General features: G+C 68.5%; 1 protein-coding gene across 1 annotated transcript in view; it reads left to right on the top strand.

The window, feature by feature from the left end:
* Positions 1–12,450, top strand: part of ADGRB1 (adhesion G protein-coupled receptor B1) — a 61,575-nt gene that overhangs the window by 38,787 nt on the left and 10,338 nt on the right. Inside the window, exons 19-24 of the mRNA XM_038555664.1 lie at positions 2,942–3,045; positions 5,348–5,450; positions 6,011–6,161; positions 7,391–7,460; positions 8,721–8,787; positions 10,780–10,865. Coding sequence (XP_038411592.1) covers positions 2,942–3,045; positions 5,348–5,450; positions 6,011–6,161; positions 7,391–7,460; positions 8,721–8,787; positions 10,780–10,865 — 581 coding nt within the window. The remainder of the gene's footprint in view (positions 1–2,941; positions 3,046–5,347; positions 5,451–6,010; positions 6,162–7,390; positions 7,461–8,720; positions 8,788–10,779; positions 10,866–12,450) is intronic.

A 12,450-nucleotide genomic window follows, 5' to 3' on the forward strand; every position in this document is an offset into this window, starting at 1 on the left:
GCGAGATGGGGTGCCGCCCCGGCTGGGGAGGGTGGGGATTTGGGTCCGAGCACGTGGGACCCGGGGATCCTGGGGTACGGGGTGGCTGCAGGAGGTCGGAGCCAGCACAGGGGCCGAGAGTTGGTGGAGGGGGGTGCTGCGGTCGCGCCCCAGGAGCCAGGAGGCCGAGGTCGCAGTTGGGGGCAGAGAAGCTGGGGGGGGGCCCCCCTCTGCCACCAGCACCGCGGGAGTGAGCTGACCGTGGGGGGTGGAGGAGTCACGTCTCCGCGGCTGAGTCACGTCTGTGAGGGGGCGAAGCCCGAGCCTCTGAGCCACAGCAGGGACCGAACCCGGGAGGTGTCGCAGCACCACACGCAGCACAGCACTCGCTGGCCCCGTGAAGCACAGTCGGTGCCGCTGCCCAGGGTCGCCGCGATGTGCCGGGGCGCGTGCCCAGCTGCTCCGGGTCCCGGCTCGGCATGCGGCTGGACCCCAGCCTCAGTGGGCCGGGGCTGGCTTGCGTGGGAGCCGTGGAGCAGGAGCAGGGCAGCAGAGACGGTGCTGAGGGAGGGACGTGTGCGTGGAGGTGGGTCAGACGGGCAGAGGGTTAAGGAGATTGAACCCAGGGGGCTCTGTGGGAGAAACCACGATGACCGTGTGGACAGCCAAAGGGAGACTCCCTGGGTGTGGGGGGCGGTATCTGGCGAGCGTCAGGATGAGGGGCTGCTTCAGATTGCACACTCGGGGGGGCCGCTGCGGGCTGGGGGCCTCTTCAGTGAGAGAAGAGCCAGCCACGTGAAGGTCAGAGGAAGAGCACTGGGCAGCGAGAGCAGCATGTGCAAAGGCCCTGGGGTGGCTCTGCACTTGGCCAGGGACCCGGTCTCCGGCAGGAGGCCGGCTGGCTTCTGTCTTCTCTCTTTCCGCTTGGGTTGGGGCCGATGTCTTGCCCTGGAAGTCTCCACACCAACCCTCCAACAAGAGCTAGAGATGTTGACACCCCCGTCCGCTCGTTCAGCCCTTCCTCCCTCCCCGAATCACCTAGAAGCCGCGAGCCCGGGGCTGTCGGGAGTGACAGATGAGCCAGGTGGAGAGGAGGAGAGTGGGCGGGCAGGTGGGCAAGCTGGCAGGCGTGTGGCTGCCAGGCCTAATGAGGGCGGACGGAGGCAGGTGGCCACGGAGGTAGGGGCCAGGGCCAGCCATGGAGCGGGTGCGAGCCACTTGCTTGGCCACCCGTGACACGCGTGCCAGCCGGGTTTCGAGGTTGCCGGCAAGTTCAAGGGTGCAGGCCGCGGCCGGGGGCCCCTGTGCTGGAGCCGCCCCCTGGACCGCTGACCGCTCAGCTGACCTTGGCCGACGTGTGCCTCTTCCCGGAGCCTGGCTTCCCTTGTCCGTTTGTCCAGCCTGCACAGGGGCGGGGTGTCCGGGCGGCCCAAGGACACCAGGCAGTCACCCCCCAGGCTGGGCCTGAGCGACACCCGCAGGGCCTGGGGGGCAGGAGGTGGTGTTTCCAGGGCGGGGTGGGGCAGTCCAGGCCCCGGAGCGGCCTGCAGGCGGGTGCAGGGCACAGCACAGGGCAGGCACCGCACCTCCCCTCGGGGAGCACCCCCTTAGGGGCACGCGGGACGCCAAAGGTGCCAGCCCGGGGCCAGAAGGCTGGGCCGGGGAGCCAGGGAGGTGGACAGGCTGCGTGGACAGCCGCCGGGATCTGCAGGGGCAGCGGAGCTGCTCCGAAGGGTGTTGGCCGCGGCAGACTTGAGCAGGGACAGGAGTGGCCCCTTGAGGGTGGGGAGCCCCCGAGAACCCCCTGTCCCCCAGGACACTGCCTCCTCAAGCCCAGAGGCAGCAGGCTGGGGAGGGGCTTCCTCACGCGGAGGAGCCCCGCTCAGTCCTCCACAAATACCCGCTGGCCACCTGCCACGCGCAGCACCGTGTGCCGGCGTGCCCTGCCTGCTGCAGGAGGGGACCCAGGGGCCCAGGGGCCCTCGGTGTGGAGCGCGCGGGTCAGGCAGTGACACGAGGGTGAGCGCGGGAAGCACACAGAAGTGGGGACCAGCCGGGCACTCGGGGTGGCACGTGGGGGGCAGCGGGCCCGTCGTGCAGCCCAAGGCCCCTCGAAGGGCACCACGTGGCGGCTAGGGAGGGTGTCCTGGGCAGGGGGACTGGCTGGTGGGAACGGGGAGGGCCCACGATGAGAGACAGTGTCATGAGGTAGAGGGAGAAGGGGGCAGCCCAGGCCCCGGGGCTCTTGGAGCATCCAGGCAATGATGGGGGTGGACGGGCGGGGGTCCCCAGGCAGGGCGGAGATGTGACCTCTGGTGGCATTTTACAGACTTCTCTGGCTGAGGCTTGGAGCAGCGCTGTGGGAACTGGGCCTGGAGGGGTGTGGGAGTGCAGAGCAGTGGGCCTCGCAGAGCCAGAGGGATGGGGAGAGGAGTGTGGGCAGGCGCGCCTGGTGGGGTGTGGGGCGGCAGGTGTTGGGGGTGGGACGGGTGAGGCAGCGGAGGCTGGACGCTGTCCTCGGATGCTGCTGGGATGCAGCTGGTGCCGAGGCCCGGCCAGGAAGCCTGCTGTTCCGCTCTCGGCTGCTGTTCCGGGGCACGCAGCCTGGGGGGGCTATCGTGAGGGCCCGGGGTCCCCGGGATCTGTCTGTGTGCCCCTCTGGAATGGGGGAGTCTGTGAAGCATGGGCAGAGCCTTCATCGCCAGGCCTGGCAGGTGGCTGTGATGGTGGAGGACAGACCCCCCCCCAGCCAGGGACGAGAACCCCTCACTGGGGACAGCCCAGACCAGGGGCCCAGGGCGCAGGGGGCACACGTGGGGGTGCTGGAGGTGGAGAGGGAAGGCTCGGGGCCGGCATCGCCCAGCATCTGGGCCGCACGGAGTGAGCTGGGGCCCGCCGCCCGGGGCCTCGGTCCGCACCTGCCCGGCCCCTCACTCCACACTCTCCGCCCTGGACTCCTCAGAACATGGAGAAGGTGATCGTGCCGTCCGTGACGCTCATCGTGGGCTGCGGCGTGTCTTCCCTCACCCTGCTCATGCTGATCATCATCTACGTCTCCGTGTGGAGGTGGGGCCCGAGCGCGTGGGCAGGGGCCCGGGGTGGGGGCCCCAGTGGGTCCCAGGCGCGAGGTGGCTGGGGTCAGGGCTCGTCCCTTCTCTGTGAGAGCGCCGCGGCGGTGGGCTGGTGCGGAGCCCCCTTCCGGGTCAAAAGCGCCACCCCCCCCACCCCCTGGAAGTCACGGCTGCCCCAATTTCCCCTGCCCACCCCCTCCCCTCCTCCGCCGTTACCCTCTGTCCTCAGTCCCCTCCCTCCCGCTAGCCCCCCTGCCCACTCCCCCCCACCAGATGACACTGATGTGCTGGTTGGGGGCACCCTTCTGCTCCACCCACCCCCACGAGCGCACGGGGCGGCCACGCGTCCTCCTACCTCCCAGTGCACTCCTGGCTGATGCCCGGCAGCCCACCCCCCAGCCAAGCACCCAGCCCCGGGACCTCGGAGCCCCCAGTTCTGTGTCCCACCATGTGGATGTGCAAGGCCCCAGGCTTCTCTGAGCCCAGGGTCATGTTCCAGGGTGAGAACTTCTGCTCGCACCCTTGCCCCCCACCCCCCTCCCCCAGGCACAGGGCCTCCTCCCAGGGCCCCTGGGCACCCCCGGCGGTCCCTGGTCCTGGGGTGGGGGCCCGTATGGCAGGTGGAGCCCCCCCGCGCAGCAGGGTAGGCTCGGGTGTGTGAGGGCAGGTGTGTGCCTGCGGCGGGGCGGGGGGTCTCTCCTCCCCACCCAGCGCCCTGCTTCAAGCCCCGCTGAACAGAAGTATAGGACAGGGAGTCTGAGTCAAGGTCACCCACCCCGCAGCTGCCTGTCTGTCTCCGTGAGGCCCACAGGGAGAGATCAATGGGTCAATGGGGAAGGGCGGCCTGTGCTCCCCGGGCCCCCTCCTCATCCTGCCCGAGGGCAGGAGCTGACCCTGAACCGCTGAACCACGCGGGTTCAGCCTGCACCAGGGCCCCTCCTAGCCAGGCGGGAGGGGACCGCTGTCCCGAAGCCCCCCTGGCCTGTTAGCCCGCTGGCCTGGCCCCTCCAGCCCCGCCTGCTGCAGCTCTGAGGGCTCTGCCCATGGTTTGCAGAGCACCTCCTTCCCCAGCTCTGCTGGCCGCGTCACTGCCCCTGTTAGCGGCAGTCAGGACCCCACCCCCACGGTCCCCACGAGGAAATGGGGACCCACAGAGGGACAGTGACCCGCCCAGGCACATCAGGCCATGTCATGGCTCCTAAGGCGCAGCCCTGGACCCTGTGCTCACCCCCCGCCTGGGTCGCAGCCCCCAAGGCCACTGGGAAACGGGCAGCAGAGGTGATGGCGGCTAACGCCTCCTGCCTCCTGCCTCCTGCTCCTGCGATCTCAGCCACAGCCCTGAGCGGCAGGCGCTCTCCCCTCCGGCCGTCTCGCGGATGGGAGACCGAGGCACAGAGGGGCTGGGCCACTTGCCCGGTGTCACACAGCCAGGATGTGGCTGAGCCGCTGCGGGCGTGGGCTCTGCAGCCCAGCCTCAGAACGCTTTGTCTTCCTGCCTCAGAGCCAGGATCGCACAGGGTGTGAAGGGCTGCAGGGGGACAGCTGGGGTGGAACCAGGAGCCCCCAGACAGTGAGACCCCGGAAATGAGCTGTGTCCCCAGGATCCAAACACAAGAGGGGATCTTGCACAAAAAGAAGAAGCAATTCTAAGGATGAGCCCTCCCTAGCAGGAGTGGGCAGCTGTGCCAGTGGTTCCCGTGGCCTTCCCTGGCATCTGTGTGCCAGAATCATATGTGGTAGAGCGGAAGTGGGGGTGGGGGTGGGGGTGGGGGTGATGGTGGAGGAGGTGTGGTGATGGTGACGATGGTGATGGTGGAGGCGATGGTGGTGGTGGTGGTGGTGACGATGGTGATGGTGGAGGTGATGGTGGTGGTGCTGGGTGTGGTGGTGGTGGTGGTGATGGAGGTAGTGATGGTGATGGTGATGATGGTGGAGGAGGTGTAGTGATGGATGGTGACGATGGTGATGGTGGAGGCAATGGTGGTGGTGCTTTGTGTGGTGTTGGTGGTGATGGTGATGGTGGAGGAGATAGTGGTGATGGTGATGATGATGATGGTGATGGTGACAATGGTGATGGTGGAGGCGATGGTGATGGTGGAGGCGATGGCAGTGCTGGGTGTGGTGTTGGTGGTGTTGATGGCAATGGTGACGGTGGAGGCGATGGTGGTGAGGAGATGGCGATGGTGGAGGTGACAGTGGTGGTAGCAGCACCGTGTCCGGGGAGGAGATAGTGCCGTAGTGTTGATATGGCCGCAGGATCCGGGTTCCTGTGAGGATGAGCCTGCTCTCTCCCGTAGGTACATCCGCTCGGAGCGCTCTGTCATCCTCATCAACTTTTGCTTGTCCATCATCTCCTCCAACGCCCTCATCCTCATCGGGCAGACCCAGACCCGCAATAAGGTATACGGTCTGTGCCCTCCCGTGCAGGACGGGGTGGGGGGGATGACCCCAAAAGGATCCCAGGAAAGCTTAGGGCGGGGAGTGCTGGAGTCACATGGAGTCCTCGCTCTCCAGCTGGCCAGGGCATGGGGCCCTGGTGTCTGCAGTCTCCAGCTGGACTGGCCCAGGCTGTGTCCCCTTGTCTGCCCTGCCATGTGGCCTTGGGGGCGACCTGCCCTCCCCGGGTGTCGAGTTCACCACCTGCTGAGCAGACGGGCTCCTATGAGCAGGTGCCGTGTCTCCCAATGGCTGAGGAAGGCGGGGCAGGGGGGCCTCTGTCCCTGGCGGAGGGGGCCACACAGTCCCCTGGGAGCACAGGGAGCCTGGGTGCTCAACAGGCCAGCTCGAGGCAGTGGACCAGGTGAGCCTTCAGCTCAGGCCTTCAGTGCCGGCCTGAGCCCCAGGGACCCTGGGCCTGGCGCCTCCCGGCCGCAGCGGGCCCCTCCCTCGGGGCAGGCGTGGGAACGGGTTAGCGGGCACCTGCCCCCTGAGCCGCCCACCTGCCCGCCCGCCCTGCCCAGGTGGTGTGCACGCTGGTGGCTGCCTTCCTGCACTTCTTCTTCCTGTCGTCCTTCTGCTGGGTGCTCACCGAGGCCTGGCAGTCCTACATGGCCGTGACCGGCCGCCTCAGGAACCGCCTCATCCGCAAGCGCTTTCTCTGCCTGGGCTGGGGTGAGCAGCGCGGGCAGGCGGGCGGTGGGCCACCTCCCCACCCCACCCCTCTGCCCATTGTCCTGGGCCTGCTTGTCCCTGCCCCTGCGTCCTCCCCTGTCCCTGTGCCCCCCTCCTCTGCCCCCTTATGGCCCCCCTCCCCCTTGAGGCTCCTCCCCTCCCCCTTTGTGGCCCCCCTCCCCCTTGAGGCCCCTCCCCTCCCCCTTTGTGGCCCCCATCTCCCTTGATGCTCCTCCCCTCCCCCTTTGTGGCCCCCCTCCCTCTTGAGGCTCCTCCCCTCCCCCTTTGTGGCCCCCATCTCCCTTGAGGCCCCTCCCCTCCCCCCTTGTGGCCTCCCATCTCCCTTGAGGCCCCTCCCTTCCCCCTTTGTGGCCTCCCACCCCCTTGAGGCTCCTCCCCTCCCCCTTTATGGCCCCCATCTCCCTTGATGCTCCTCCCCTCCCCCTTTGTGGCCCCCATCTCCCTTGATGCTCCTCCCCTCCCCCTTTGTGGCCCCCATCTCCCTTGAGGCTCCTCCCCTCCCCCTTTGTGGCCCCCATCTCCCTTGAGGCCCCTCCCCTCCCCCCTTGTGGCCTCCCATCTCCCTTGAGGCCCCTCCCTTCCCCCTTTGTGGCCTCCCACCCCCTTAAGGCTCCTCCCCTCCCCCTTTATGGCCCCCATCTCCCTTGATGCTCCTCCCCTCCCCCTTTGTGGCCCCCATCTCCCTTGAGGCCCCTCCCCCCTTGTGGTCCCCCATCTCCCTTGAGGCACCTCCCTTCCCCCTTTGTGGCCTCCCACCCCCTTGAGGCTCCTCCCCTCCCCCTTTGTGGTCCCCCACCCCCTTGAGGCCCTTCTCCTACCCCCTGTGGCCCCTCCCCTCCCCTCCCCCCAGCCTCCCTAACGTTGCCAGATAAAATGCGAAGCCAAGTTCTATTTAAATTTCAGATAATGAGTTATTTTTAAGCGTGCCCCGCTCAACGTTTGGGACACACAATAAAAATGGTCTCTTTTTTATCTGAAATTCGAGCACGGCACGGCGTCCTGCGTTTGGTGTGCTGACCTGCCGCCAGGCCCCCAGGCCCATGGGCCCTCCCCGGGTCCCCCCTCCCCCGTCCCCTCTCTCATGCTCAGGGGCTGGCAGCTCTGCCCCCACCTCGGCCCACCCGCGGGGCCGGGAGGAGGCGGTGGGCAGCCGGGGCTGGACAGCGGGCACCGGGCACCGACGCGCTTTCTTTCTGCTCCTCCCCCAGGGCTCCCTGCGCTGGTCGTGGCCATTTCTGTGGGATTCACCAAGGCCAAAGGGTACAGCACCATGAACTAGTGAGTCGGGGCGGGGTGGGGATGGGGTGGAGGCCGCTCGGCTCCCCCAGACCCTCCCACTGCCCTAGAGGTGACAGCTGGCTGGTGCCCGAATCAGAGGACAGAGCCGAGGCTGGGAGGGCGGGGGCCCCGGGGCCGGAGCGGCCGGCTCCTCGCAGGCAACAGGTGGGCAGCAGGATGGAGACAGAGGCACAGGGCCAGCAGAGCTTCTCACCCCCTCTCAGGTGTCCATGGACAGGTTGTTAGCCTCAGTGCCCTCTCTGCACCAGAGTGTCCACCCCTGTATGACAACGGTGACCTGGGGGCCATGTGGCCCCGAGGAGGGCAAGGCGGGTGGTAAGGGGCCTGTTTCACAGGTGAAGCCAGTGAGGCCCTGAGGGGTCAGCTGGGCCAGGCATGTCTGGGGGCCTTGAACGCCAAGCCAGGAAGCTTGGGGTTATCCTAAGCCATGTGGCTTCCAGGGTGGAGGGAGAGGAACCAGGCCTGGAGGGTTCTGCGGCCTCAGGCACGGGGAAGAATTGGGGAGCCAGAGGCAAGGGGAGGCCTGAGACAGGCTGGGCAGGCTGGCGCCCTATGGAGCCCCAGGGTTGGGGGGCAGGCCGTGGCTGGGCAGCAGGGGCAGTGGACATGGGTGAGGATCCAGTTACTGGAACTCCCAGTAGGGTGAGTGCCCGGAGGTAACGGTGGACACGGCCACAGAGCTGAGGGGGTCAGGGCTGGAACGGGGAAAGACTAGGGGTTCTGAAGGCCGAAGAGGAGTTCAGACAGTGTAGGGTGGAGGAAATGCCCCGGGAAGGAGGCGGTGTCTTCACTGGCCCAGGGTTCCTGTGGGGTCCAGGATATTTGGGGAAGCGTGGGGCCGGTGACCCCGTGTGGCATGAGGAGGGGCCAGACGTGCGAGCCGAGGACTGGGTGCCCAGGACATGGGGCCCGGGGTGAGTGGGCAGGTCAGGGACCCGACCCGGGATTGTGGCATCGGTCAGGAAGAAGAGTCTGTGTGTGAAGTGGGGAGGGTCTAGGAGGAGAGTTGGGGCCAGCCCGGGGCGGTCAGGACACCCTCGCCTGGGCCGCCTGGGCCACCTGGGCCGCTGCCGTGTGCCCACTTGTCACTCCGCAGACCGGGCCGGGGGTTCCTGAGGGCCTGGAGGCCGGAGCGGATGTGCAGCATGCAGGAGGCCCTGCTGACCACCGAGCTCCTGCTGCGCCTTCCTGGGGGGGGACGTCCCGTCTGGCCACTGACCAGCCTGTCTCCCTCCCTAGCTGCTGGCTCTCCCTGGAGGGGGGACTGCTGTACGCCTTCGTGGGACCGGCCGCGGCTGTCGTGCTGGTACTGACCCCTCCCCGTGGTCCAGGCTGGGGCCTGGGGCGGGACCCATCACCCTCAGGGTCACCTTGCACCCGACCTGCCCTCAGGGTACAGGGGTGCAGAGACTGGGCTGCGGCGCTGGCCTTTGTTCCCCTGAGCACAGCTTGTGTGCTTATCGGGCACCGGCTGCGTACCGGCCGGGAGGGAGATCCGTGTGGGTTCGAAGGGTGAGGGACGGGTGGGGGGACGAGTGGGCAGCGGGGAGTGCCTGCTAGGCCTGGGTGACGAGCAGAGCCGCCAGCAGAGCCTGAGGCCGGGGGCCAGGGCTTGTCCCTTGCTGCCCCCGCTGTCCCCTCCAGAGAAGGAAGCAGCTCCTCCTCACTCTGCCTTCCCTTATGCCTCTGGGGGATGCGGAGCGGGGCCAGGTGGTCCCCAGGATTGTCGTCCCCAAGTTAGGGCCGGGCAGGGGGAGCTGGGCATGGCAGGGGGGCCATGCTCTCCTGCCCCCCCAGGCAGGGCCGCAGCACTTGGGGCCTGGGCATGGGCACGGGGTGCCGGCTGGGGGCGCGGAGGCGTTGGGCAGCAGCCTCCTTTATTCCTCGAAGGGAGAGGCCTCCGTGCCCTGCATGTCAATGCGGCACTTCAGAGGCCAGGCCAGCTCCCATTGTAAAGACAGGCGGCCTGGGAGGCGGGGAGGCCCAGATGGCGAGGCAGGAGCCCCCTCCCCCGCATCCCCTCCCAGGTGCACTGTCCTGATCTGCCCCCCCCCCCCCCCCGGGGCCCCTGCAGTAACGTGGGGACGCCCAGGTAAAGACCGCGCGGAGCCCGCTGTGGGAGGGGCGGCGCCGGCTGCTGTCCCCTCCCTCTCTGCCCTGGCCTTGTCAGAAAATGAGGTCACCCAGGAAAGACGCCTCCACCCGGGTCAGGCCTGCCAGCGCGGGTGCCCGAGCCTGGGAACGTGCCTGGGAACATTCCGTGTGCACGAGGATGGAAGGCAGGGTCCGACTGGCGCGGTGTGGGCGGCGGGGCTGCGGGGAGTCGGCCTCCGGGTTCCCCTGGGTCCCAGGGGGCTGGGGCCAGGCCTCACACCTCCGTCAGGCCGCCCCTGCAGCCTGGGAGCCCCAGGGAGGGCATTCAGGGAGCAAAGAAACAGCCTCCCCACCCAGGAGAGGAGGAGAGAGGAACCCCAAGGTCGCGCAGCTGGGCCCTCGCGGGGTGATTGCTTGCGGGACTTGAATACCAAGAGGCACTTCCTAGGGCGCGGGTGCCCAGCAGGAGGGGTCGGGAAGGATGCTGTGGCGGAGGGCGCAGGGGCAGCGTGGCCCGGGTAGAGCCAGGACAGGGTGATGTCCCCGAGACTGCCCTCAGGTCAGGCCCTAGTGAGGGGTGAGCTCCCTGTGGCAGGAGGGATGTAAGGAGTGAGGGGCTGGGAAGACCGCAGGGTAGGCCTGGGTGCGGACGGCAGCTGGATCCCCTGAGGTCTCTCTGGGGTTGGAGCAGGTGGACACCCTGGGGGTGCGTGGCGGGGGCAGCCTGACCTCTGACCTCTGCTGCTGACCTCCGTGGTCATGGGCCGTTCAGTGCAGACCACCCCGGGCCCCAGCCCAAGGGGAGAGCCCCCCGCATCAGCCTCTGGGCCCCAGCTGGCTCCTCCTGGCCCCCCGTGTGCACCCTGCCGTGAGTCCTCGTGGAGCAGGCCGTGTGGGAGGGTCACGTGGGGGCTTGGACTGGAGCACCCCACCCTGGGTGGGCTCTTGTGGCAGGAGAACCCCACTACCAGCGGGGGCTCTGGGGCAGCTGGCCAGGCCCAGGAGAGGGCGCTGAGGGGCCGGGCAGCCGGTCCTGGTGGCTCTCCCTGCCCCCTGGAGCCTCGCCTCCCCGCCTGGGGAGTGGGGTCCCAGTCCCCGTGCTGTGGGCGGGAGCACCGCGGGGCCCGGTGAGGACCTGGAGCCCGGCGCCCCGAGCCCCGCGGGCTGTACCGCGCCCCACGCCCTGTGCCTCTCTGCCTGGCAGGTGAACATGGTCATCGGGATCCTGGTGTTCAACAAGCTCGTGTCCAAAGATGGCATCACGGACAAGAAGCTGAAGGAGCGGGCAGGGTAGGGCTGGGCCCGCTGAGGGCCTCACCTGCCCTGAGTCGAAGGACCCAGAGCCCACCCCCTCCCCGCCAGGCCCCAGAGCAGGCGGGAAGACTGGGGTGCAGAGGTCCGCGTAGGCTCACGGCCAGCCCCGGCCTCGCCCTGCGCCTCAGTTTCTCCGTCTGGCCTGTGGCAGGTCCTCAGAGACAGGGAAGCCCCCAGCAGGGACCACGGGGCTGGTGGGAGGGAGCCCCTGGCCTGCCCCTTCCCTGCTGCGGGGTCCGGTGACCCCAAGCGAGGGTGTGACCTGGCCAGGGAGGATAATCCGGGGACAGGTGGGGTGTTCCCACTGCCGGGGAGGCTGACCCGAGAGGGCGGCGCATGGCCAGAGGGCACATGGCGCTGCTGGAGGGCGAAGGCCCTGTGTGGCTGGGACAGGGGGCCCTGAGGTCCTGGACGGGGCCCACGTAGGTGGAGACCGAGCCCTCCTGTCATCCTGCCCGGCCCTCTGAGCCCTCCCCTCCTCCCCTCTGCCGTGCCCTGGCTGGCGTCTGCCCTCCTGTGCCCGTCCTGGGTCTCTGTGTCTGTGTCCGTCTCCCTCGTCCTCCTCCTGCTACCGTCGCGTCAGGACGCTGTCCCCTGGGTCCTTTGTGGTTTGTAGTCACGGTCAGAGCCTGCGCTGCTTCCGAGGAGGTGTGCGACCCTGGCATGCCCGCGGCGGCTCAGAGGCTGGCCTTGCCGTCTGAGGGCCGGGGTGCCCCACTCCCGGGGCATGGTCCCCGGGGAGCCCCGCCCCCACCCCTGCGACCCAAGGTCACTCACTCGCATTCTGGGGCCGCGCACCAGGTCAGAGCCATGGAGCTGCACAAGCCGGGCGCTGTTTCACTTGCTCCTACCATAGCCCTCGAGGAGGCCCCCTTGTCCTGCTCCCGGTTTTACGCCCAGTGGACCCAGGTCCAGGCTGTGTGAGTGGCTGGCACGGTGGGTCGGAGCCGTCAGGCAGATGCTAGAGCCGGGGTGTCCATGTGGCCGCTGCCTCCCGGGGCCCCTTCCTGGGTGTGCAGCGGGCTCCCTGGCCCCCTAGCACCCCTGCATGCGACCATGTGGCCGTGCACAGAGCCTGGCTCCCCACGTGCACATGCACACCCACACCCGCACACTCAGACCCGCAGCGCGTGCAGCCCGGCCCTCACTCCCTGGAGGGGGCAGCACATGGTGTGTGTTTGAAGCTTTTTCTGTGCTATTGTGTCCCCTGCCCGCTGGGTCATCCCCTAGCCCGCCCCTCCCCGCCCTCCAGGGCCTGGGACGAGGCCAACCCGCCGGCAGGTGCCGCCCGGACAGACGGGGCAGCGTGACAACATGCTCCGCTGGGCGGTCACCGGCGTGCGGTGGTGCTGGGGGCGGGGACGCACTCTGTGTGCACGTGTGAGCTCATGGGTGTGCACGGGCCCACGTGTGAGCGTGTGTGGTGTGTGGACACCCCTGCGCTGTGCCGGCTTCAGGTTCAAGGCAGGATGGGCCATAGAGGCAGGAACCTATGGGAGGCCCGAGGCCCTGGGAATGCGCAGTTTGCTTCTCGCCAGCCTCTGCCGTGGACGGGCCGTCA

Source organism: Canis lupus, chromosome 13 (genome assembly GCF_011100685.1).
Source record: "Canis lupus familiaris isolate Mischka breed German Shepherd chromosome 13, alternate assembly UU_Cfam_GSD_1.0, whole genome shotgun sequence".
In the NCBI taxonomy this organism is placed as follows: Eukaryota; Metazoa; Chordata; class Mammalia; order Carnivora; family Canidae; genus Canis; species Canis lupus.